Source organism: Musca autumnalis, unplaced genomic scaffold, assembly GCF_047663935.1.
Source record: "Musca autumnalis isolate F117 unplaced genomic scaffold, ASM4766393v1 scaffold_2, whole genome shotgun sequence".
Classification (NCBI taxonomy): domain Eukaryota; kingdom Metazoa; phylum Arthropoda; class Insecta; order Diptera; family Muscidae; genus Musca; species Musca autumnalis.
In genome coordinates, this window is record NW_027411755.1 from 111,466,086 (window position 1) to 111,489,740 (window position 23,655).

The 23,655-nt window shown below is 34.8% G+C and overlaps 1 protein-coding gene across 4 annotated transcripts in view; it reads left to right on the forward strand.

Annotated features, from left to right (window-relative positions):
• LOC141394486 (uncharacterized) overlaps positions 1 to 23,655 on the forward strand; it is a 54,528-nt gene that overhangs the window by 14,572 nt on the left and 16,301 nt on the right. For all 4 annotated transcript variants that reach the window (XM_073968937.1, XM_073968938.1, XM_073968939.1 and 1 more), the window contains exon 2: positions 5,213 to 5,824. In XM_073968937.1, coding sequence (XP_073825038.1) covers positions 5,803 to 5,824 — 22 coding nt within the window. In that variant the 5' untranslated portion in view covers positions 5,213 to 5,802. The remainder of the gene's footprint in view (positions 1 to 5,212; positions 5,825 to 23,655) is intronic.

Here is a 23,655-nt window from a genome sequence, read left to right on the forward strand (position 1 = left end):
TTTCCGTAGCCTCATATAATGCCCCATATAAAGTACGCGTCATTTTAATATATTTTGAATGCATTAGTCCCATTTGACAACAGAATCGGTTGTAACTTTGTATTTTGTCTTTCCAGAGGCTAGGAAATATTTCTACCATAAAATGTTTATATAGGTTCACGTTTTGATATAGCCCCCATAGTACGATATCTCCCGATTTTCGGTATTTTGAAGGTTTTGGCCTCATTATCACACCGAGATGGCTGAAATTTACTATTTAGTCTTCGTTTAGGGCATAGAATTTTCCCCCAGAAAATTGTAGGTATAGGTCCACGCCATCATATAGCCCCCAGAGAACGGTACCTTCCGATTTTCGGTATTTTGAAGGTTGTGGCCACATTAATCCACCGAAATGGATGAAATTTGTGGTGGAGGGTATAGAAAGTTCGGCCCGACCGAACTTAACGCTTTTCCTACTTGTTATCGTTATTATGGGTGAACGCGCGACACATGTTAGCTCACTACCTTTAAAGGCTGTTAAATGCACTTGGGCTTTGCCATGTTAAATCAGGACAAGGTATCTTTTATCCTCTACGTCACCCAATTATAAAAATATTACATGTTCGAAACTTTTCCATTAAAATTCTATTTATTACATTGATCAAGTCAGATGTATTTTGGATTTTTATAGCCTATGAACTTCTCAAACATTTAGTTTTTATTTTAGTCAAATAAAAAACCGAATATTTACTTAGCAATATTTTTTTAGCAATCGCCGTTTACCTTATAAGTCTACTTTTCTTCGTATATAGTATTACAGTGTAAGTTCACACTCATACACGCCAATGTGAAACAAGCTATTTTAAGAACCTTACTTATTTCCATCGAAAAAAGATGCGATCGTCATAACCACACAGTCCACGATTAAAATGTGTGCCGTATTATTTTTAAAATAAACCAGTCGTTCAACAGCGACCAACAAACAACACAACAACCAATATAGTAATAATTAATAATTGCTCAAAATGTCCGTAGACTCAACTGGTGCATGACATTTACAACAGTAACGACAATATATCGACATGAGGAAATGTAACACAACAAATTCTATTATGATGCGATAAATGGCACTTTGTTTTCGAATTGTGAGGTTTCAAGTGGAGGTGTTGGTTTCACGTTTCTGACCTAAGGTCGCAACGTAATGTAAAGATTTTAAGAAATTGAAATATTTTTTAGGCTATCTGATTTAAAGCTCAAAGTTGATTTTGGTCGTTATATCTGTCCAACCACCGGTCATAAGGCCCAAATATTGCGGATGTAAGACCCAAATATCGCGGAAATAACGCCCATTGTGCGTTATATCCATTTTTCCAAAATTAAACATTTTAGCAATTTATGCAGTCATATTAACCCAATCCCTGCGAGGGCACCATATGGCACCACTTGTAAAGTTTGTAGTCGTTTACTCTATAGAATAACAAATCCACAAATTGAACATACATATGTACATATTAATATTAGAATTTCTAACGATAAAGGAATCCCACTGTCGATTTGTTCTTATGTTTCGGTCATTCGAGTTCCACTTCATGCCCTAAAACCACAATAAAGTGTAAATTTAAATTTTTTCTAAAATCTTCCGCAGGGATTGGATTTAGATTTATTTCAAAATATAATAAAATTGTGTATGTGATTACATAGTCCCAATTTACATTGGGCGAGTTTACTTGCGGCAATTGTCATTTTGTAGGAGAGAGAGGTGAGGCATATGGTAACCCTTTGCCTCTCAGCACCCTCTCTCACCTACAAACTGACAATTGCCGTAAGTAAACTCGCCTAATGTAAATTGGGACATATTTATATTAGGCAATTTTCCTTGCGGCAATTGCCAGTTTTACGGAAAGAGAGGTGAGGCATATGGTAACCCGTTGCCTCTCAACAACCTCTCTCACCAACAAACTGACAATTGCGGAAGGAAAATTGCCTAATGGAAATATGACTAATAAATATATTTACTTACAATGGACATAACATAAAAATATCGCTGATTGTAGTTTTTCTTGTGTTTTCTCGGAACAAGGTTTACAAAGTTTAGCATGCCTTCAACGATGCAAAAACATATTTCATTTGTAACACGTCGAAATATTCGTCGGAGACCATACCCAGCAAAATGTTCGATGTTAATCACCTATGACATCTACAAGTGAGTGACACACGCATTCACCAATTCTTTGTCATGGCATTTTGCACCAATACTTGGATCCGGAATTTTACCAATCTGGAATAAAATTTGCTGTCCAATTACGTAATTTGTTGAACTGATAAGAATACAATGCACATATGACTTCTATCACCAGATGTTATTATACCCTCTGCCTTTAGGCTAAAATAATGGGTTTAGATCCCAAGTATGGACGAAGGTTTCAGACAATTTGGAGTCGATTTAGCAATGTCCGTCTGTCTGTTTAAGACCTGCTCTCGAATCGCTTTGATTTTTGTTACAGCCACTTGTGTTCTGCTCCCATTACGACGATAGAAATTTGTCAGGGGCAAGTCCATACTCCCTGAGAAAATAGCTCGAAACAACCCCTATTGTACCACGTGTAGTGGCCGGACGATAACTATTGAACGGATCAGCCGATTCGTCGTATTTTGGCCACACTTAGTTTATGTTTGAAAATGGGCAATATCAATTTACACCTTTCGATACCTTCCCCACAAAAGTTCAAAACTTTTTTCTAAAATGGTGCGCACAATAACTCTCGAATGCAGTAACCGAGTTCGTCCATACTTTGCACATCGTAATATTTCCGCAAATCTTAAATAAAGTTGGAATATAGACTGTATCAGTCTTCTCCTTGGAGTACCTCCCCACAAAAGTTCAACATTATTGTTTAAGGAGTTATGGTCACTTATCGAACACGAAAAATTACATTTTTCATGAATTTTTTCCAAGAAATCTGCCGATTTTTTCAGAAGATTTGGTTTCATCATAAAAACTTTCGGTTTTTATATTTTTTTTTTTTTTGAAAAATTATGCAGTGTTCTGACAAATGGCCGCCTACGAAACACTGTTTTTACTAAAGCAGTTTGCGGTGCCCACTGTAGCTCGCAAACGAATAAACCGATCTGCACATGTTTTTGTGGGATCATTAACAACTTAATAATCTTGTACTTAAGCGAAACGGAATTAAAAATATAAATTTTTAAAAAAATTTGGATCTGTCAAAGTCAAAATGTCGATTTTAACTACAAAAATTTATAGTTTTTTTGCCATATATCCGTAAATTTTTTTAATGTCTCTCGCTTTTTATATGTATAATAATCCCGCAGAAATATTTGAAGATCGGATCATCCGTTTTCGAGCTACTTCGATGTTACATGCAAATCACAATGAATTTTCTCTTTCTAACGCTCATATCTAAGCTAATTTTTCCAACATATTCAATTCTATCTGTAAACCTCCTAAATACATAATTATTTGGGAAAAGGATGTTGGTTTCGTAGCCGGTATTCGATTCGATATTAGGCCTGTTCGATAACTTCGCAAGTAAACAGTATTTGCAACTACTTGCAAGTACTTCTCATTTCTCTTTTACTGAACAAGTTTATTATCGAACAGCATTTTGTAAAAGTTTGTACAAATTTGTTCATTTTGTTTTACGATGACTTTTCGAGTATTTTATGGGCGGACTAGGGTGTACACTTCTTTTAAAATACACTAATGAATCTTAGCCCTAAGAAGTTCGCAAAAAATAGGAGTAAATAGGGTGAACAAAATGCTTAAGTCGTGAAGTGAGAGGTGAAGTGTATCTCTTCCGATTGCTGCAAGGTATTTCTTTCTTTTCTTTTTTGCAATATTCATTAGGAAAATCTAGTATTAATTTGAAACGGATTCTGTAATAGTTATCATGTTTTGACCGTCTCATTTATATTTACTTAAATGACTTTTATTCTAAACAAAACACATAGTTTCATAAGCCGAATTATTCTTAGTTTTCCAAACGCAACGATCTTCTACATTGCTTATCCAATTTTGGATGTCATGTTTTGTGACATCATATTCATAGTCTTAGTCTTTCCATTGAAGTTTTATCCTTTCCTCGAGTTGTATAACGTCAAATAGCTCATACACACAGAAAAAAATGGACTCTCTAACATATGTCCCAAACATATTTTGCAGCAAACATATATTTGTTTGCAAGCAGTCCCAAACATAACATATGTTTGGGTCCTGCAAACAAATATATGTTTGGGTGTAAACAAATACAAACCCAAAAACCACAAAAAAAAACAAACACATGCACCAGCGGGCTCTTTCTGAGAGCAAGGGAGCGTAAATGTCAAGCCTTCTTTGGGACTACAAAACTTTCTCCCAGAAATTTGTCAGTGCAGGTCCACGTTTTAATACAGCTCCCATAAAACGGTAACTCCCGATTTTCGGTATTTTCAAGGTTTTAGCCTCATTTTCAAAACTAAATGCCTGAAAATTGGTATTTCGTCTTCTTTTGGGGTCACCAAACTCTTCCCCGGAGTTTTGTCAGTACTGATCCAGATTTTGATATAGCCCCCATAGAACGGTACCACCTGATATTCGCGATAGGTCTTCGTTTTGGTATATCCCTCATAGAATGATATGACCCGATTGTCAGTATTTTTAAGCTTTTAACCACATTATCCTACCGATGTAGCTGAATCTGCGAATCAATATAGGTTCATACTTTGGTCATACCCCATATTAAGGTACCACCTGATTTTACGTATTTAATAGTCCCAATGGAATGACTGTAATGTGGTATTTCGGATTTTGATTAGATAGTAAACATCAATGTCTCAATCGAATTAAGCCTTAGCATATTCCATTTCTCCTAGAATTACAAATGCCAAAATACGGATGATGATAGAATTTCGATTAACACATACCCCCATTATTATAAGTCTTCTTTTGTTATAGTTGGGATTTTCCGAATATATTTATAGCGTTCCGGTTAACTTAAAGTTAAAAGTGATCATTAAATTTTAAGAAGGACCTTCTTGGCATTAAACTTTATGTAAAAATTATATTTTTAATGAATACAAATTTATTTTGCGTTTTCAAATCCATCCAATAGTAAAAGAAAACATACAATAATGACCCATAATCCTACTACATATGTACATATAAAAAATAATTTTCAAATACATATAAATAAAATATTTTATTATTTTCTTTTGTTCATTTTTCTCTTTTCAGAAGTTGAACATAAGGAGAATGTTACAAAGTTATAAAATGTTATATTAAAAATAACCACAACACATGCAAGAAAAAAGTGTCCAAAAATAGAAAAATATACATAAATATATGTATGACACTGGGCATGTACGTGAGTGTGTGAAACACAATATATACATTAAATAAAATCAAATTGAAATGATTAGTAGTGCTCAAACCATTTGATATGGTGTGCAATGTTAAAAATATCAAACCGCAAAGAGTATAACAGCTTCAATTGCGGTTGTACCACCGAATATATTCGTACACTTTCATTTGAAGATGCTTATCAGAACAACAACTAACCGATAAACGACATGTTTGTGACTGAGTTCTTCTGTTTTGTTTATTTGGATAACGCTATAAGTCATATTTCTTCGGATTATTAAGCTCTATATTCAATTATTCAAAACCTTATTTGTTGTTAAGGTTTACGCGTCTTGTAGTCTATGGTGAAAAACAACATAAACCATTCTAAAAATCATCACGTTCAGAATACTTGGTTTCCAGTTGAACAGCGTGGGAGACAAAACTCAACCTTGACAGCAGCTGACACGTAGCTTTCACAAAAAATGGAGCCCAATGAAGCTATGGGTAAGTTATTATGGTAATCCTGTATACCAAGTAAACATATTTAAGTTAAACATCTTAACATCTTTGGAAATTGAGACCATTTAAGGCCTTAAATAGTCCAGTCAAAATAGACATTGCAATAGCAAAAATTGCCACAAAGCTGAATTTTGGCGGAGAGCTAGTGTTTGTCATTAAAAGCAATATCCTAAAAGTCCACATGTGTGCAAAAAAATTAAAATTTTTAGGGTTTTTTAGGTTTTCGTAATTTTTCTTGAAAACGGTGGGTCTGATCTAAAAGTAAATGCCGTAAATTTTGTAAATATGGTCTTAACGATTTTTTTTCGTGGAGCGGACCGTTCTTGGGATATAGGGGTTCTAAAAGACGTTTAATTTATATGCAGATATGTATGTATAAGGGGAGTATGTCCATTAGTGTTATGACTTTTTTCTCAAAAATGATTTTCTGTAGCGAGAATGAATGAACTTTTGCCTATTAATGCCTAAAATAACATTCATTTCATTTAATTATTAAAAAAGGCTACGTACAAACCACTTTGAAACAAAATGTTTTTTGAAAAAATACAACGAAATTAAATTTTTTTAATTAATTTCTCGTAGAAATTAATGATCAATAATACAAGTGAAAAAGGAAAGCCGACGATTCGAACCCACACACCCACCACTATGTGTCATGACATGTTTAGCCTTTGGTAGTGGTGGGTGCGTGGGTTCGAATCGTCGGCTTTCCTTTTTCACTTGCATTATTGATCATTAAGCTTGATTCTAACGAGAAATTAATTGAAAATTAATACTAAAAAACGACCGTCGCCTAAAAAAGGGAAAATTTTCAAAAAAAAAAAAAAAAATCTCAAACAAATTATTTCCTGTTGCATGAATGAATGTCCTTTTGCCTATTAATGACTAAAATAACTTTTATTCCAAATATTGAAAAAAGTCCCGCACAAACCACTAACAATTGATATGATATATGAAATAAAGTTATATATAATATAAAATGATCACCTTATAATTAAGATTTTATCTTATCTTAGGTAAAGCTTATCAAAATATGATACAGGGATACGAGGTTGTAAAAAAGTCATAACCCTAATGCCCATACTCAGGAGAGTGTGTTTAGTAGAGTTCTTTTAATGCCAAATTAGCCCATTTAAGCCACATGTGTAAACGTAACCTCAACGGGAACGACTGCAACGAAAACTCTTTGATTTCTTTGAATTTTTGTACAAAGGTAGGGTTTGTTGCGCTGTTTACGGAAGTGTATAATTTCCGGTCCGTCGGTTATTTAACCCGAAGGGTCAGATTTAAAAACCGCGTTAAATCCGGTTCTACCGAAGCGATAACTACAAAGTGGATATTTACACTGCTTATTTCTCCATAATTTGACGCTTAGATCGCGATATCTCAAGAATGGTGACTCCTACTTAAAAGCCATTAAGACCATTCTTGTACACAATTTTTAAATCTACAACTTTCACATTAGCCGATTTTTAATAAGTTCCATAAGCCGGACTAAGAAAAGATCTCCATTCCCCTCTGTTTTTTGCTTTTTCCCCAATCTGGGATATTGAGTTTTCCTATTTGGAAGCCTTGGCCTTCCAGTTCTACGTGTGCCGCCATGCGGTCCGTATTTATACGCCTTTTTAGCGGGTTCATCATCACTCATTCATATGACATGGCCTAGCCAACGTAATCTTTGCATCTCGATTCGTTTAATTATACAGATGTCGTTGTATAGTTAATACAGCTCGTTGTTCATACGACGTCGATATTCACCGTCAACGCAGATTGGCCCGTAGATCTTTCAAAGAATCTTTCTCTCAAACACGCCAAGCACTGCCTTATCTGCATGCGCAAGTACCCCATGTTTACTTTTGTATGGCCAATACTATTCTTCTTCGTATTCCACAATTGATGTTATTTGTTGTGTTTATGGCTTAACTTCCTCCGAACTTCCAAAATTACACAAAAAAAAGACACCCCGGAAATTTTGATTAAAAGCTTCATCACCATATTTTTCTTGAATGTGGATAAAATATTTCAAACATATTGGGAAAATATTTATCAAACAAGAAAATGTTACTAAAAAGCGACCGATAAACGATTTCAAACAAATAATTCATTGAAATTTGTTTAAGTTTTTTAACCAATATTAGTTGTTATAATGGTTTTCAACGTTTGTCACATGTTCTCGCTCTCAAGAGCGAGAGAAAATAACTTTGTATGGCATAGAGAGATTTTCCGCTATAACAATGTGTTGTCTTTGTGTGTGTCGTTGCAACCCAGCAAACCAAAATCGGAAGAAAGTCGGAAGTTTTTGCAGACTTTCGGACCGAATTCGGTCCGAATTCTGATGAACTATCGTATGAGTTTCTGATTTATTAACCGACGTTCGGACAGATATCGGTCCGAATTCGGAAGTAACATCTTATGAAATTCGGAAGTTTTGGACGACTTTCGGACCGAATTCGGTCCGACGTCTGATGAACTATCGTATGAATTTCTGATTTATTTACCAACGTTCGAACAGAATTTGTTTTTTATTTAAAAATGTTAAAACTGCACAATTAATTTATGAAAAATTAAAAATCCTTGCATTTAAATGTTTGTTCATCTACTATAAACATATTAAAGGTGTTATAGTACGTGTATATATAACCAGATTTAACAAACCCACTGGGTTTCAAATGTCAATTCCATGGCTTATATTTCAAACAAATCCTTATTAAGAAGGTTAACCCTGAAAAAAGTTATAATATAAACGAGCTATAAATCAAGGCCTATAGAAGGTCGACCATTCAGAGTTCTGTTAACAACTTTTGACAACAAACATAATAGATTTTGTATAATTTTGATTTGAGTTTCTTTGTATTTTAAATCCCACTAAGTTTTTGGCAACAAACATAACAATCAGGTGGGCTTACTTCTTACAAATAAACAAATATGTACGTATGCAACAGTTCACTCTGAATGATCTTCAAACACTATCATGCATCAACACGCATAACAAAAATAAACCAAATTTGTTCTCCAATACAGAAATTAAAACACGAGCACTCATTTTTTCGTTCGTACTTCATCAATGTCGGCACATCAACAATTACATACATATTAACACTTTGTCCACAATGTGCTAGCGCAAAACATCTACAATTCTTTTTCTCTCTGCTTATTTATAATGAATATTGCCAAAGCACGACAAGATAAAACAGAAAAAAAATCGCTTCAGAGAGTGAGAGAGGGCAAAAAGTTCGTCAGACTAACCGGACAGAGTTCGGACCGAAGTCGGTCAGACGCGTCGGAAAGAACTTCCGACTTTGAGCAGACGCGTCGGACGTCCGACATTGTGTTTGCTGGGTAGACAGATCGAATGCGGGCTACATAAACAAAATCTTTTTCCTAAAAATTGTGTAGTCAGGGAATTTCAGAATTTCGTGGTCTTTTTTGGACCTATCGAAACATTTAGGGTATATAACTTCACGATTGTGGGCGTTGCGAATAAATGCTTATGTTGTGCTCAAAACTTTGACTTGGATGAAAGCGCAAAAGTTTTGCACTTTTGTACAGAAGATACCTGAAAGAATCGACTGATATAGTCTATTTTGGTAGTGGTCCCAATTTGGAAGTCATTCCTTTTGACAGTTATGGTGTCAAGCCGTCAATTTAGTTGGTCGCCGTAAGATTTAGAGCTTTTGGAGCAATCCTGACACAACCGTGGACTTACCTACGAAAAATACAATATCGTTGTAAACAAGACCGCAATGAGTACCATTGGTCAAAATGTGCAATGGCTCCTTGAACAGCCATTAAACTACACTTATGTTCAACGTTTGTGAGGGATGTATCCGAAGATGTTGTCCCAAAAAGGCCTCTTGGTACTTGATATATGTATGTACGTTTGGAAGTTATTTTTAGGATGTTAAAAGTTTCGGTCAAATCGGATAATTGAAATTTTGTGTTGGAGGTACCTGAAGGAGTAAATCGATATAATCCATATTCGAACGTAATCTTTGTCTCGAAAAAATCGATTTGGACTTTCGAGAGTTATTGTGGTCTAGATTTTAGGGAAACATTTTGAAGTCTTGCGGGGGAAGTGTCCAAAGGAGTGGACCGATATGACTTAAAGTTTGGACAACAATTATTGCGAGATCCAAAATTTGGACCAAATCTGTTGATCTGTTCGAGACAGATGGATGAATTGGGATAAATCGACTCCAAATTGTTCGACGGGTGTTTCGTCAAGACATATCATTAGTCTTAGAACTATATTTCGATGAGGTACATTTTCATCGTTAGGCTAACGGCTGAGGGTACAATATTTCGGTGCTCTTGAACCAACGTTAAATGAAAGGAGCTTACAACTGGGAAGTTTTTGCGGATTCTGAAACAGCAATGTACATATGTAAGAAAAATCCAAAAACAAGAAATAATCGCTAGAGGGATGTTTAAATAAATCGCGGTTTTGCTTGAAAACCGCAGGTCCTACTAAAATGGGGCTGAAAAATGTTGTGCTGTGAAAACTTGTTTGATTTGTTCCTAGGTTTTACCATTTTTGAGATATAGAAGTTATTTTAGAGAAAAAAAAAAACGTAATAATTTGTTAAAGTAGCTCGACAAATTTTGTCGGACAAAACCATTTCACAAATACATTCGATCTGTCCATAGATGAAAGTTTCAATTCACATAGGCTGAGCTTATATCTCTGTCGGCAAAGCCGACTGATACTTTTTCAACCGGTTCCTCAGTGTAGGTAATATTGATAACATTCCCCTTAAACACAGATATTTGTGACTGTAAGGAGAAGTGGACTACCAGAATGTCACATTTAACTCGCAGCTAATAATTTGAAGTGGATCATTATATCGAACATCTTCTTAGATAGGCTCACCATTCGGATTCTGCAATAAAAATGAGGCCCCATATCATTGAGTTAAAAATAAAATCGGGTTGCCTTATTGATATGAGAGAAGTCTTCATTTGTCCCTACACGCAGAGAAGACATATTGAAGGAGCAATCATATTCTAATAATAATTGTTCCACAAACATCCCATAAGGGACAAGGGAGATTTCTCTCATATCAATGAGTGCACCCCGATTCATATTTGCTCAATGATATGGCACCTTCAGTTTATCGCCGATTCCGAACGGCGTGTCAAAGACACCACTTTTGTAGAGAAGTTTTACATGGCTGAAATACTCAGGAAATGTCGCCAACATTACTGAGGAGTATTTTGTCACCTTTGAAAAGTGTTTTGATGTTGCTTGGCCGGGGAATCGAACCCACGACCTTATGTGTGCAAGGCGGGTGTGCATACCATTGCACCACGGTGCAATATAGTATATTTTAAAAATCTGAAAATATATATTGTTGTTTCAACCATATATTTTGTGACGGGAAACATAATGTTACAAAATATATTGTTGTACCAAAAATATATATTTTAAGATTTTTAAAATACACTATTTTGTTCTTAGAATATGGTTGCTCCTACAATATCTCTTCTCTGCGTGTAAACGATACAATCTTTAAGGTTCGAGACGTATTGGACGACCGTATAACACCCTGGAGACGCCAAGTAGAGTTTGAATAAAAACAGAACCGAATAACATGGAGCGAAATTTAAAAATAATGCTATGGACAGCGATATGTAGATGGGAAACGTTTTTGACGGCCCTATATTCCAGTCGGAACTATATCACTGATGACTTTCAGAAAGTAATTATTAAATTTCTGCATTAAAAAATTAAGACTGACTGAATTGTTATACCACTTTCGTTAAAAAAAAAAAAAAAAAAAAAAAAAAACAATTCTATTAAAAAAGTTCTCCCACCATTTCGTACAAATTTCCAGTCTTGCCTTTCCATAATATCAAGTATAATTTTTTTGACCTATGGTGGTATTAAAACAATCATAATTCTTTCGGAATCATTTGTTATTCGGCGTTAAAATCAAATTAATCAATAGCTTATCAAGTGTTGAGGACCTTACTTTGTACGCGGAAAATATGCCGAAAAAAGTTGGATGCAAACAATTTGATGGATTGCTGTCGACTCTGATAAGAGGAATTTATTGCAAACAACATGTGATTTTTAGTTTTAAATAAAAAGTTGCTATAAAGTTTAAATGTGCTTGTACGATCATAACTTTTCATTGGTTTAGCATACTATAAAAAATAATTTAAAATCTGCAGATGAAGGTTATGGTAGATACAAAGGAATGATCTAGATCTTAATTTTCTATGCTTCATATGTTTGAACCTACAAAAACATGGTATCACCGGGACCTATATAGCACACGTTTTCGCCTATCCAGAATTAGGATAAAGCTGCATTAAGTCAGTTCTCTTTTACTGAACAAGTTATCAAACAGCATTTTGTAAAAGTTTGTACAAATTTTTGGGTTATCAAACAGACCTATTAGGGCAACGCTGCTTTATATCTGACAAACTCAGCAACGATCAAATCTTTAACATACTCTAAATTTTGGAGAAGATCTAAGCGAGGCCCATAGATGTTTACAACTTACAAAAAGTGTGTTAGATAAAACAAACACCCTAGCAAAACAAAAAAATCAACAAAATAATTGTAAATATGAACATACTTTTATCGATATTTACTTTGAAAACAAATTACTTATTTACAAGTGTATCATAAAGCCGATTTGGACATATAGCATACAGTTATGGGGTACAGCCTCCAATTCCACAATAAAAATTCTCCAACAATTCCAATCAAAAATGCTACGTAAAATTACTGGGGCGCCGCAATACATAACAAACAGCCAACTTCACAAGGATTTGAAGATAAACACAGTTAAAGAAGAAATTTCATCCCAACTACAAAACTACAAATTAAGGATTGAAGCACATCCAAATCCCCTCGCAGCAAATTTGATGAACAATGCAGAAACTTTTGTCAGACTACGAAGAAGAGCTCCTCAAGACATTATATAAATCTAAAGTCAAAAATAATAATTAAAAAAAAGGAACTGTCCTGTATTTTTCTATAAAATAAATATTTTTGTATTATATATACACAATATAAACAAATTATATGGGTTAACCACTGGGTGACCCCTATGGAATGAATGTAATTACGATATACAGATCAGAATAATGTAAATATCACTTATATGATAGAATGCATTAATAAATTGAATTAAAAAAAAATTACTTTGATATTTAACAAATCTTTTTATATCTGTGACAATTTTTTAATTTAACCCGCTTACACCTGGGAAGTTTTTGCGGATTTTGAAACAGCAATGTTTATAGATGAGAAAAATTCAAAAAACAAGAAAAAATCGCTGGAGGGATTTTTATATAAATCGCTTGGAAACGGCAAGTTCTATCGAAATGGAACTAAAGAAAATGTTGTAGAGAATTTTCACAGCTACAAAATTGTTTTTCCATTTTAATAGGACTTGCCGTTTCCAAGCAAAATCGTGAGACCCTAAAACCCCTAAAAATGTGAAATTAGATCGCGATTTATTTAAAAAAGGGATCGGGCTATTTTTTTTTTTTATTTTTCTCGTCTATGAACATTGTAGTTTCCGAATCCGTAAAAACTTCCCAGGTGTAAGCACCTTCCATTTAAAGTTGGTTCAGGCGCACCGTGTAGGCCATCGGCTTCTGTTGCCTTATTATTCTTCAGCCGATTTATTGCTGTCTTTACCTCATCTTGGCCGGGAGGTATACATTCAATGCCATCTTCTGGGATTGGATCTGTGGTATCTTCATCGCCTTCGTTAGTATTGGATACCAACAGTTTAGAAAAACGCTCTTTCTATATCCCGAGCACACTATCTGTATCAGTTTCCAAATTACCTTGATGGTCTCTACAGGAGGATGTGTCTGTACCAAAGCCATCGGTTCGATGTTTCATCCTTTGGTAGAATTTTCGGACTTTCCATGCTTTTCCATTTCTCTCTTTTTCCTGCGGAAAAGACAGGAGAAACGTCTTCTTTCTCCCGATACCTCTCGTGCGCTACGCGTTGCTCCTTGGAACGATCGCATATACAACACGCTCGATGAATGTCTTTATTCTATCACAACGTGATCAATTTGATTTCTTGTTCTTTGAACTGGAGACAACCTGGCATCCTTACGAATATCAAGATGCTTAAATCTGGTACTGCTAACTACCATGTTTTTGCGAAGTCTATCAGCCTCATTCAATTGTCGATTGTTTCACGGTGGAGATATTCTCCTTTTCAATTTTGGCATTAAGATCGCCTGGAATAATTTTAATATCATGGGCAGGACAACCGGCATATGTTTCTTTTAAGCGCTCGTAGAATATATATTTGGTCTGTTCGTCCTTGTCTTCGGTTGGAGCATGGGCGCAGATAAAGCTAATGTTGAAGAATTTTGCTTTTATCCGTATTGTAGCAAGCCTTTCATTCACTGGGCTAAAACTGGAGACCACGTGTTTTAGGCTCCGACCAACTACAAATCACCTATAATACAGTGTGTAGATTCGCAGAAAACTGTCCTTAAAACGATTATGAGGGTCTTAAACATTAGAAGGGTTTGTGTTTCTTTTCCTTTGTTATACCCTACACCACTTTGTGGGGAGGGTATTATAAGTTGGTTTTGGCCAAAAAGTTTGTAACGCATCGAAATAATGGTCGTAGACCCATACTTATATATATCAAAATGAATGTCTCGATGAGCTGAGTCGATCTGGCTATGTGTGTCCGTCCGTCAGTCCGTCCGTCCGTCCGTCTGTCCATCTAAACCTTGTAATCACGCTACAGGTCGCAATTTTGATCGGATAGTCACGAAATTTTGGTTATTGATGGGGATCCCGGAGTGGAAGAAGCCTATTGATTTTGGTGATGGTCGGATAATATTTAGGGGTCGGAATGGGCAAAAAATTTATGTGGATAAAAAGACAACGTTTTTTTCCAAAGCGAATATCTCAGCTTCTATATGGGGTATACCAAAAGCAAAACCTGACAATGAAAGTATAAAATATCACTTTTCTAACGATGTAAAGTAGGTTCTCGTGGGTGATCAAACAACGAAGATATCACAATAGTCGCAAATAAAACCCAAATTTTCATGTTTGCGATTTTAGTTATAATGACGAATATCACAGCTTTATCTGGGGACTTTCCAAAAGCAAAGCTTGAGTATGAAAGTAGAAGATTCCACCTTTACAATGATGCACACTAGGTCGGCGTAGGTGACCAAATAGCGGAGATATCACAATAGTCGGTAATTCATCCCATTTTTCCATTTTTTTGGAAATCACGCTACAGGCCGCAATTTTGATCGGATCGTCACGAAATGTTGAGAGTTAATGGGGATCTCAAAGAGGAAGAAGTCTATTGATTTTGGTGATGGTCGGATAATATTTAGGGGTCAGAATGGGCAAAAAATTTATGTGGATAAAAAGACATTGTTTTTTCCAAAGCGAATATCTCAGCTTCTTTATGGGGTTTACCAAAAGCAAAACCTGACAATGAAAGTAAAAAATATCACCTTTCTAACGATGTAAAGTAGGTTCTCGTGGGTGATCAAACAACGAAGATATCACAATAGTCGCAAATAAAACCCAAATTTTCATTTTTTCGATTTTAGTTATAATGACGAATATCACAGCTTTGGCTGGGGACTTTCCAAAAGTAAAGCCTTACTATGAAAGTAGGAGATCCTATCTTTACAATGATGCAAACTAGGTCGGCGTAGGTAACCAAATAACGGAGATATCGCAATATTCGATAATACATCCCATTTTTCCATTTTTTTTGGAAATCACGCTACTGGGCGCAATTTTGATCGGATCGTCACGAAATTTCGAGGGTTAATGTGGGTCTCACAGAGGAAGAAGCCTATTGATTTTGATGATGGTCGGATAATATTTTGGTGTCGGAATGAGCAAAAACTTATTTTGAGAAAAAGTCAACATTTTATTCCAAAGCAAATATCTCAGAGTCTATAAGGGGTCTACAAAAAGCAAAACCTGGCAATGAAAGTATAAAATATCACCTTTACAACAATGTAACGTAGGTTATCGTAGGTGGTCTAACAACGAAGATATCGCTATAGTCGCTAATAAAACCCAACTTCTCATTTTTGCGATTTTAATAATAATGACGGATATCACACCTTTGGTTGGGGACCTTCTAAAAGCAAAGCCTGAAAGTAGAAAATCCCATCTTTGAAATTATGCAAAGTAGGTTGGCGTAGGTAGTCAAATAATAGAGATATCGCAATAGTCGTTAATGCATCCCTTTTTCCACTTTTTCTGCAATCACACTACAGGTCGGAATTTTGATCGGATCATCACGAAATTTGCTCACAGAGATAGAAGCCAATTGATGTTGGTGATGTCGACAGTAGTCAAATATAAAATTAAATATTATTATTTTGGTGCAGTTCGCCTTAAGTCATTTGGTATAAAAGCCAGATAGGTGAAAACTTTCGTATCTCCATAAAAGAAATGTTTTCAAGTGAAAAGATTATTCACAGAGGTAGTGGTGTAGGGTATCACATAGTCGGCCCCGTACCGACTATAGCATTTTCTCACTTGTTTTTTTATAGCAGGATGCTTTTTTTCTAGGGGTGGCTTACTAAACCGAAACCCAAACCCAAGTCTTTATCTTTCTTATGGATGAACGCGCGGCACATGTTAGGTCACTACCTTTAACGAGTTTTAAAGGCAGCTCTCCATTTGACACTATCAGTGTGCACTTGACTTAAAAAAGGGCCAAGATAAATCCTGGGCTTTGCCATGTTAAATCCGTTTAGGACCGTTCCTTGGTATCTTTCATCCCCTGTTTATCGTTACCTTTTTTTTGTTACAAAACTCTTTGAGTAAATGAGCGATATATTTATTCCTAAGCCCCTGGCATATCTTAAAAGAAATTCAGCGCTCGAGGAGTCTTTTACATAAGTAGTGACACCCTATTCTATCTTTCATGAAAAAAGGTCTGATATAAAGAAATCCGCGCAATTATAGTTTAATAAATTCCAAATGTGTGGGATATATAACGCTAGTACCAATCAATTGTTAATTTAATGTTCTTAATCACACGTACAAATCATAAAATCCTCTATAGTCCAAATTTAAATTTAATTCTTTGGAAATGAAGAAACCTGCATTTCATTAAGTTTTTAAATGCTGTGAACACAAAAGCCTAAACCCTATTAGTTGCCAAAAATTTTATAAAGAGAAAAAAACTCAAACCATTGCTTTGCGTTCTGCTATTTTAATAAATCGAGATGAATGTTGTCGAATATATTGTGCATATTTTCTTCGAAAATTAAAATGAATCTAAAAAAGTAGAAAGAAAAAGAACAAAAGTACATTTATTCGTGGAAGTAAGCCGTAAATCTTCGTTTAAATTAAATTCAGTTTTTTGCCGCTTGGCATGAATTCCTGATTAAAATACATGAGTTTGTAAATACTCTACATAAATACATTTATATGTATGTACTTATCACATAAACATTTTAAATATCATAGAAAATACGCTTCTTTAATATTTTAGACAATCCGGGCGTATATCTAAATGTTTGTAAAATATGTACTGCGTATACCCAACAATACTTTTTATATCCTCCGCCATAGTATGTGGGGTATATTAAGTTTATTTTTCCGATTGTTACGCATTGAAATAATCGTTTGTAATGTATTAAGCAATCGTTTTTCTGTTCGTCCATCTGTTTTTGCACTTAAGCATCTTTTGTGTGCCGGCAGATCAAGTTCGAAGATGGGGCTACATCCGCCCACGTTTTAGTATTGCGCCCATATAACAGTCCCACTCGATGTATTTTTAGGGGTTTAGCTACATTTCGGCCCCAATTGGCTGTAATTTGGCCTTTGGGGTTTCCAGTGGTCACTTCTCCTCCAATTTTACGACATATTTCAACGTTTTGATATAGTCCTTATATAACGGTAACGCCGATTATACGTATTTTTATATTTTTAGTAGAGGTGGACAATATACACGCAGAGAAAATATGTTGTCTCCCTTGTTAGCGCCACAATACATATTTTTGTCACAGCTTTTATTTGTTTTTTCCACATTGTCATTGCGAATTTACAAAAAAAAAACATATTTTCCTAAAAAAAGAAAAAACTAGTAAGAACGGCGTTAAGTTTGGCCTAGCCGAACTTTTCATACTTTCACTTTTCATACCCTCTACCAGCATCCGGCAAAAAGGGGCACACGTGCCCTTGATGCAAATAACAGCAGAACAACCACCATTCAGTCTTCGTTCAGAAGTCAAAGAAGAAGGTTCTGCTGTCGCTTGTTTCAATGATTTTTAATTTTAGCAATGCATAAACGCACACGCTGTTTGTGGAGAGAGCGAGAGAGAGTCGTATGCGTGAGACCGCAAACAATGCGTTTGTGTTAGTGCCGATACCTGCCCTCCACCACGAACTACATTGAAGTGAATAAGAACAATAAGTTTCCTCTTTTTATGAGAGTACTAATCTCTTCCTCTTATTGCAAGAGTAGTATATCCCAACTGATAATACTCCCTTCAAAAGAGCTCATATGGGGCCTCATCGTAGTTCTTTCCAATAAATGGATCAATATTGACAATTTTTCGAATTGAGTTTTTAAACTCCTGGCAACACGCAATATTAAATTATAGCAATCTCGGTTCGAAAATTTGACAAAAAACCCTCGGAATACATAAAACTGGGCAATATCGGCTAGACTTAAACCTGGATATTTATATGGACAGTTTTATATCTCCTGGGAACATAAAAATCCAAGTAACGACCAATTCGGTAAAAAAATGTGACTAAAATCTTCAAAAATGAGGTTAAAACATTCAAAACACCGGAAATTGGAGGGTACCGTTCTATGCGGCTATATGAAGACGTGGACATCTACCGAAAATTTTCAGGTGGAAAGTTTTATAACCCAAGAAGGCTAAATACAAAATTTCAGCCATTTCAGTGGGATATTGAGGCTAAAACCTTCAAAATGCCGAAATTAGAGTGGTACCGTTCTATGGGGTCATTACGAAGGAGTGAACCTATACCGACAAATTTCAGGTGGAAAGTTTTGTACCCCAAACGAAGACATACGGCCTGTTTCTGTATGTCGAAACGAAAATGTGTGCGAATGAAACACGCCAAAACTTTTTTTCAAATTTGTTTTCTTTTTTTTTTTTGTTTTGAGGCAAAAGCCAAATTTCAGCCAATTCGGTGGGATATTGAGGCCACAACCTTCAAAATACCGAATATCGGGAGGTACCGTTCTATAGGGTCTAAAGAAGGCGTGGACCTATTCCGAAAATTTCACTGTTGTGACCTTTACATTAACAGCCTGTCTCTGTATGTCGAAAGAAGAATGTGTGCGATAGAAACAGGTCCAAACGCTTGTGTGTTTTTCAAATTTGTTTTTTGTTTTGAAACAAAAGCAAAGGTAAAATTATTTTGAAAACTAAAGTTCGGGCGTGTTTCATTCGCACACATTCTTCTTTCGACATACAGAAACTGGCTGTAACAATGGATTTCAAATATAAGCCTTGATCCAGAACTAGAACGTTTTGCAATTTTTACCACTTTTACACATTTTACCACAAAACGTAAAATGTGTAAAACCGTACACAAAAAATTGTAAAAATTATGCTTAATGACGCTCTCTTTAAAAACTTTCGACGAATTTGAGCGTATAAAAAATAGTAACGTGGTTGCCGGTTTTTAATTGGCTGGTATACCTTTGACATTTGTTCAATTATTTTCGACGTTTTTTTTTTTTCAATTTACCGCTCCCGTACGTTTTGAATAAAGTTGTGTGTGTATCTCATTTTTCACAGTTCGCTCTTTTACTACTTTTACCATAAAAAAAGTACGGGAACACACATATAGTGTATACGTCAGTTAAAATCTGGATTTCTGACGAGGATTTATTTAATGTATACACAAGATTTTAATTCCAGTTACTTGTTGTACATCACTCGGGTAGGGTGAAACACAAAATTTCATATTCTAAAACAAAAAAACACGGATTTATTTCAGAGCCGCTACACACTAACAAAAGTCTAATTAGAAATTTGTTATAGCAAAAACATACATACATATGTTCGTATATTTTTAAAATATTTAATTTTAGAATAGGGGTTGGTTGCCTGGGTGTTTATCCTCACAGCTCGCCATCATTCGGAAGTCTTGTAATACATAAAGCCTAATGACAAATTTATTCCTGTTCTTAGTCCTAGTACACATATACATACATACATATATGCTTATACTCATCCAACACAACATAAGATGTTAATTTCAAATTTAAACTTTAACACACACGCGCGCATACAAACTCAAATACTTATAAAATATATTCTTTAAATCACAGCATATTTTACGGACAGATGTCAAAAACTTTTTGAACGATTGGAAGAATGATAAGCAGCGTTTGATTTAGTCAATCAATGTTTTAGACATTTTACATGAAAATAAATGTCATAAGGTGGCACTTGCCTAAAGAAAGCTGTAGGAGGAAAGGCACGGAGGATACCAGAGGAAGTAAACAATACTTGAACATTAAAGTACCATAGAGGATTTAATACACAGAATACGAATAGGATGAGGTTATACTATATCATTCCATTGTAGATATATACAGATGTACATTTTTACATATGTACATCGGTTTCTTTATGAATAAATGGCATAAACATGGGGTTTTGAATGAAATTCAATTAGATAACACGAACATAGATATGAATGAATATGACAGGTGTTGAATTGTCGAATATGTAAAATCAACGTTTGGAACTACAACAATTGCCTGTGACAGATAGAATGTAATCTAAAATGTAAAGATGGAACATTAAGCGACAAAATACATGTGCATTTTATTAAGTAATTAATAAAAAATAAGTAAATAAAAATGAAAAACAAAACTTTTACTGAAATGTATAGGTAAGAGAATAATGCAAATGTTCACAACTTTTAAACAATTAGAGATATTTTACAGTTCATGATGTATTTTGTAGTTTTAATAATTATGTTACAAATCATATATGAACATTTTTCATACGAGGGATACTATATAACATTCTGGTCTAGTAATGTAAACGTGAATATTTATTATCAAAAATAGTTTAATTGTTTTCTGAAGCATTCTTCAGCATGATTTATTCACTTTTACATGAACTCAAACCAATTGTTGAAGCACTTTTTCCACTCGGATTGAGACACCTCCAAAACATGAGTTTTGAACGCTTCAACAGCATCTTCTGGCAAAGAAAATCGTTGACCACGCCTTTTTCTTGATGTGCGGTAATCACATAAAGTCATCGGGTGGCAAGTCAGGGCTGTGCGGCGGATGTCCATCAATTCCACGTTTTGTTCGTCAAAAAGATGCTGGGTTGAATACATGTGTAAGAGCATGCATTGTCATGGTGCATAATGATTCGTTTTCTTTTATCCGTTTTATTTTTCAAATTTCTCAGGAGACTTCAGGCAAAGAAATTGTGGTATACCAATCAGAATTAACCGTTCCTCAAACCGTATAGTCGCCACATGGTCAGTTTTTACAACCTCATATCCCTGTATCACATTTTGATGAGTTTTTACCCGATATTAGATAAAATCTTAATTATAAGGTGGTTCGATAAAAAGCTCTCACATCAAGTCATTTGAAATAACCCTAGTGTTCATGCAATATCGAATGTATGATGCTGGCGAGAAATGTTCAAGGATACCTCTATATCACGGTATTTCACATGGCGATCTTGCATTATCAGTTCACGTACGGCATCAATGTTTTCTGGCACAACTGCTGTTTTTGGACGACCTTCGTTTTTGAGCGAGCGTCGACCATGCTTGAATTCGTAAAATCAATTTTTACAGTGCTATAGGATGGCGTTTCATCCCCATACCTTCTGCGTTAATATCATCGATCCACTCTTGCCGTAATAATCCACGTCGAAAGTTGAGAGAAATGATCAGACAAAAATGTCCATAAGTAAATTCCATTTTTGGCAAATTTATTTTTTCAAGTCACTGCAACGCAACGCCACACATGGTAGTACATACTTCAAACTGTACTGAGTAACTTTATCCCAAAAAATGTCGAACTTTCCAATGGAAATGTCAAATGGCGTCTGCCAACATGTAATTATAATAATTGTTACACAAACATCCCATACGGGACAAGGGAGACTTCTCTCATATCAATGAGTGCACCCCGATTCATATTAGCTCAATGGCACAGGACCTACTGTTTATCGCCGAGCCAGAACGGCGTGTCTTAAGACACCCTTTGAAGAGAAGTTTTACAGCTGAAATACTCAGGAAATGTCGCCAACATTACTGAGGAGTATTTTGCCAAAGTTGAAAATTTTATGTTGACTGGCCGGGGTATGGAACCCACGACCTTCTGCGTGCAAAGCGAGTGTGCATAACATTGCACCACGGTGGCGCCCGTAATGAAAGGAACTGGAACGTTTTTTTTTTTTAATTTTCTGTATCGCTAATGAAGTGTGGATTTTTTAATAATTGATGTCAAATATAGCCGTAAATGATTTTTTCGTAGACAATTATTAAAATAAATTATGAAAATAGTTGTAATATTGGCCGAGATGAGCTATTTACTGTATCATTAAAGCGTTTTCCACCAATTTGAATTGACATCAGCTGCTACAAACTGCACCTTAAATTTTTATATAATTTTTGCAGATATTTTCGTTGATTCAGAATGTCAGAATATAGTATAGTGTCACCTCCGTCACGATTACATTTTAAAGGAGATTTAAAAAGATATTGGAAAAAATGTTGAAATTGTAGAAATGGGGGACACTTGAAAATATCTACTATAAGAGTAAAATTGCTGAAATTCTGAAATATGTATTAGAATCACTGTTGGCATGTAGGGTTGAGATAAGGATATACCTTTGGAAGTAGGAACTATAAGGGTACGTGCTTTGCGCAATTTGGTATTGAATGAAAGCTGAAATTCTGTTGAGGTAAGGAGGTCCGAGGTCAGCGACCAGAATATCAAGTTTAAAGGTTAATATAAGCTTAAGGTAATATAGCTCTTTAAACTCAAAGTGTATAGTATACAGAAAGTACTAGTTTTGATACCGTTGTTATTAAGAGCGGTTATAAATGGAGTTCTGAAATTTTAATATTTTTTAATGATCAGTTTGACTAAGACGATACGAATTCAAATTCGCTCGAAATACTACACGCAGAGAAAAAATATATTTCATGCCACCATATTTTGAAAGAATAATATATATTATAGATATATGGTAACCTATATCACAATTTTTGAAATATTTTAAAATGTCGTGGTAGCTGCAGAAAACATGTTGTGGTTGCCTGTAATAAGTAGTAGTTTTATTGGAATTATACTGTACCTTTGTGATTAATTGCCATTAAACGATTTTTCAAAATATTTGAAATAAAAGTTTTATAAGTTTTATTAAGAACAATTTGGATATAATAGAATAAATAAGTATAATATAGAATTCACTTATACTTTATTACAATAACAAAAACTATGCAGTTCTCTCTGTTGTCTCTCCGTTTGTTTGAAACAACAACAGATGTTTATGTTATAAATACATTCTTTTGCTTATTATTTCGATCACTTGCATACGATTTCTATTAATTATTAAATAATGCACAAGATTTGCACGAAACATTCGGAGATTCTTTTTATTTCAGAAGTGTTTGTTACTTAAAAAATTAAACACAACTCAGGCACTGATATCTTTTTGATTCTTCTTTGTACACATTTTCATATCTTCATTCACAAATAATTTGTAGCCATTAATACCGTCAACAAATACTCGAACTATTTCATCCTTTGTTTTGAATGCTGTTTTACTACTTATATACCTTCATTTAA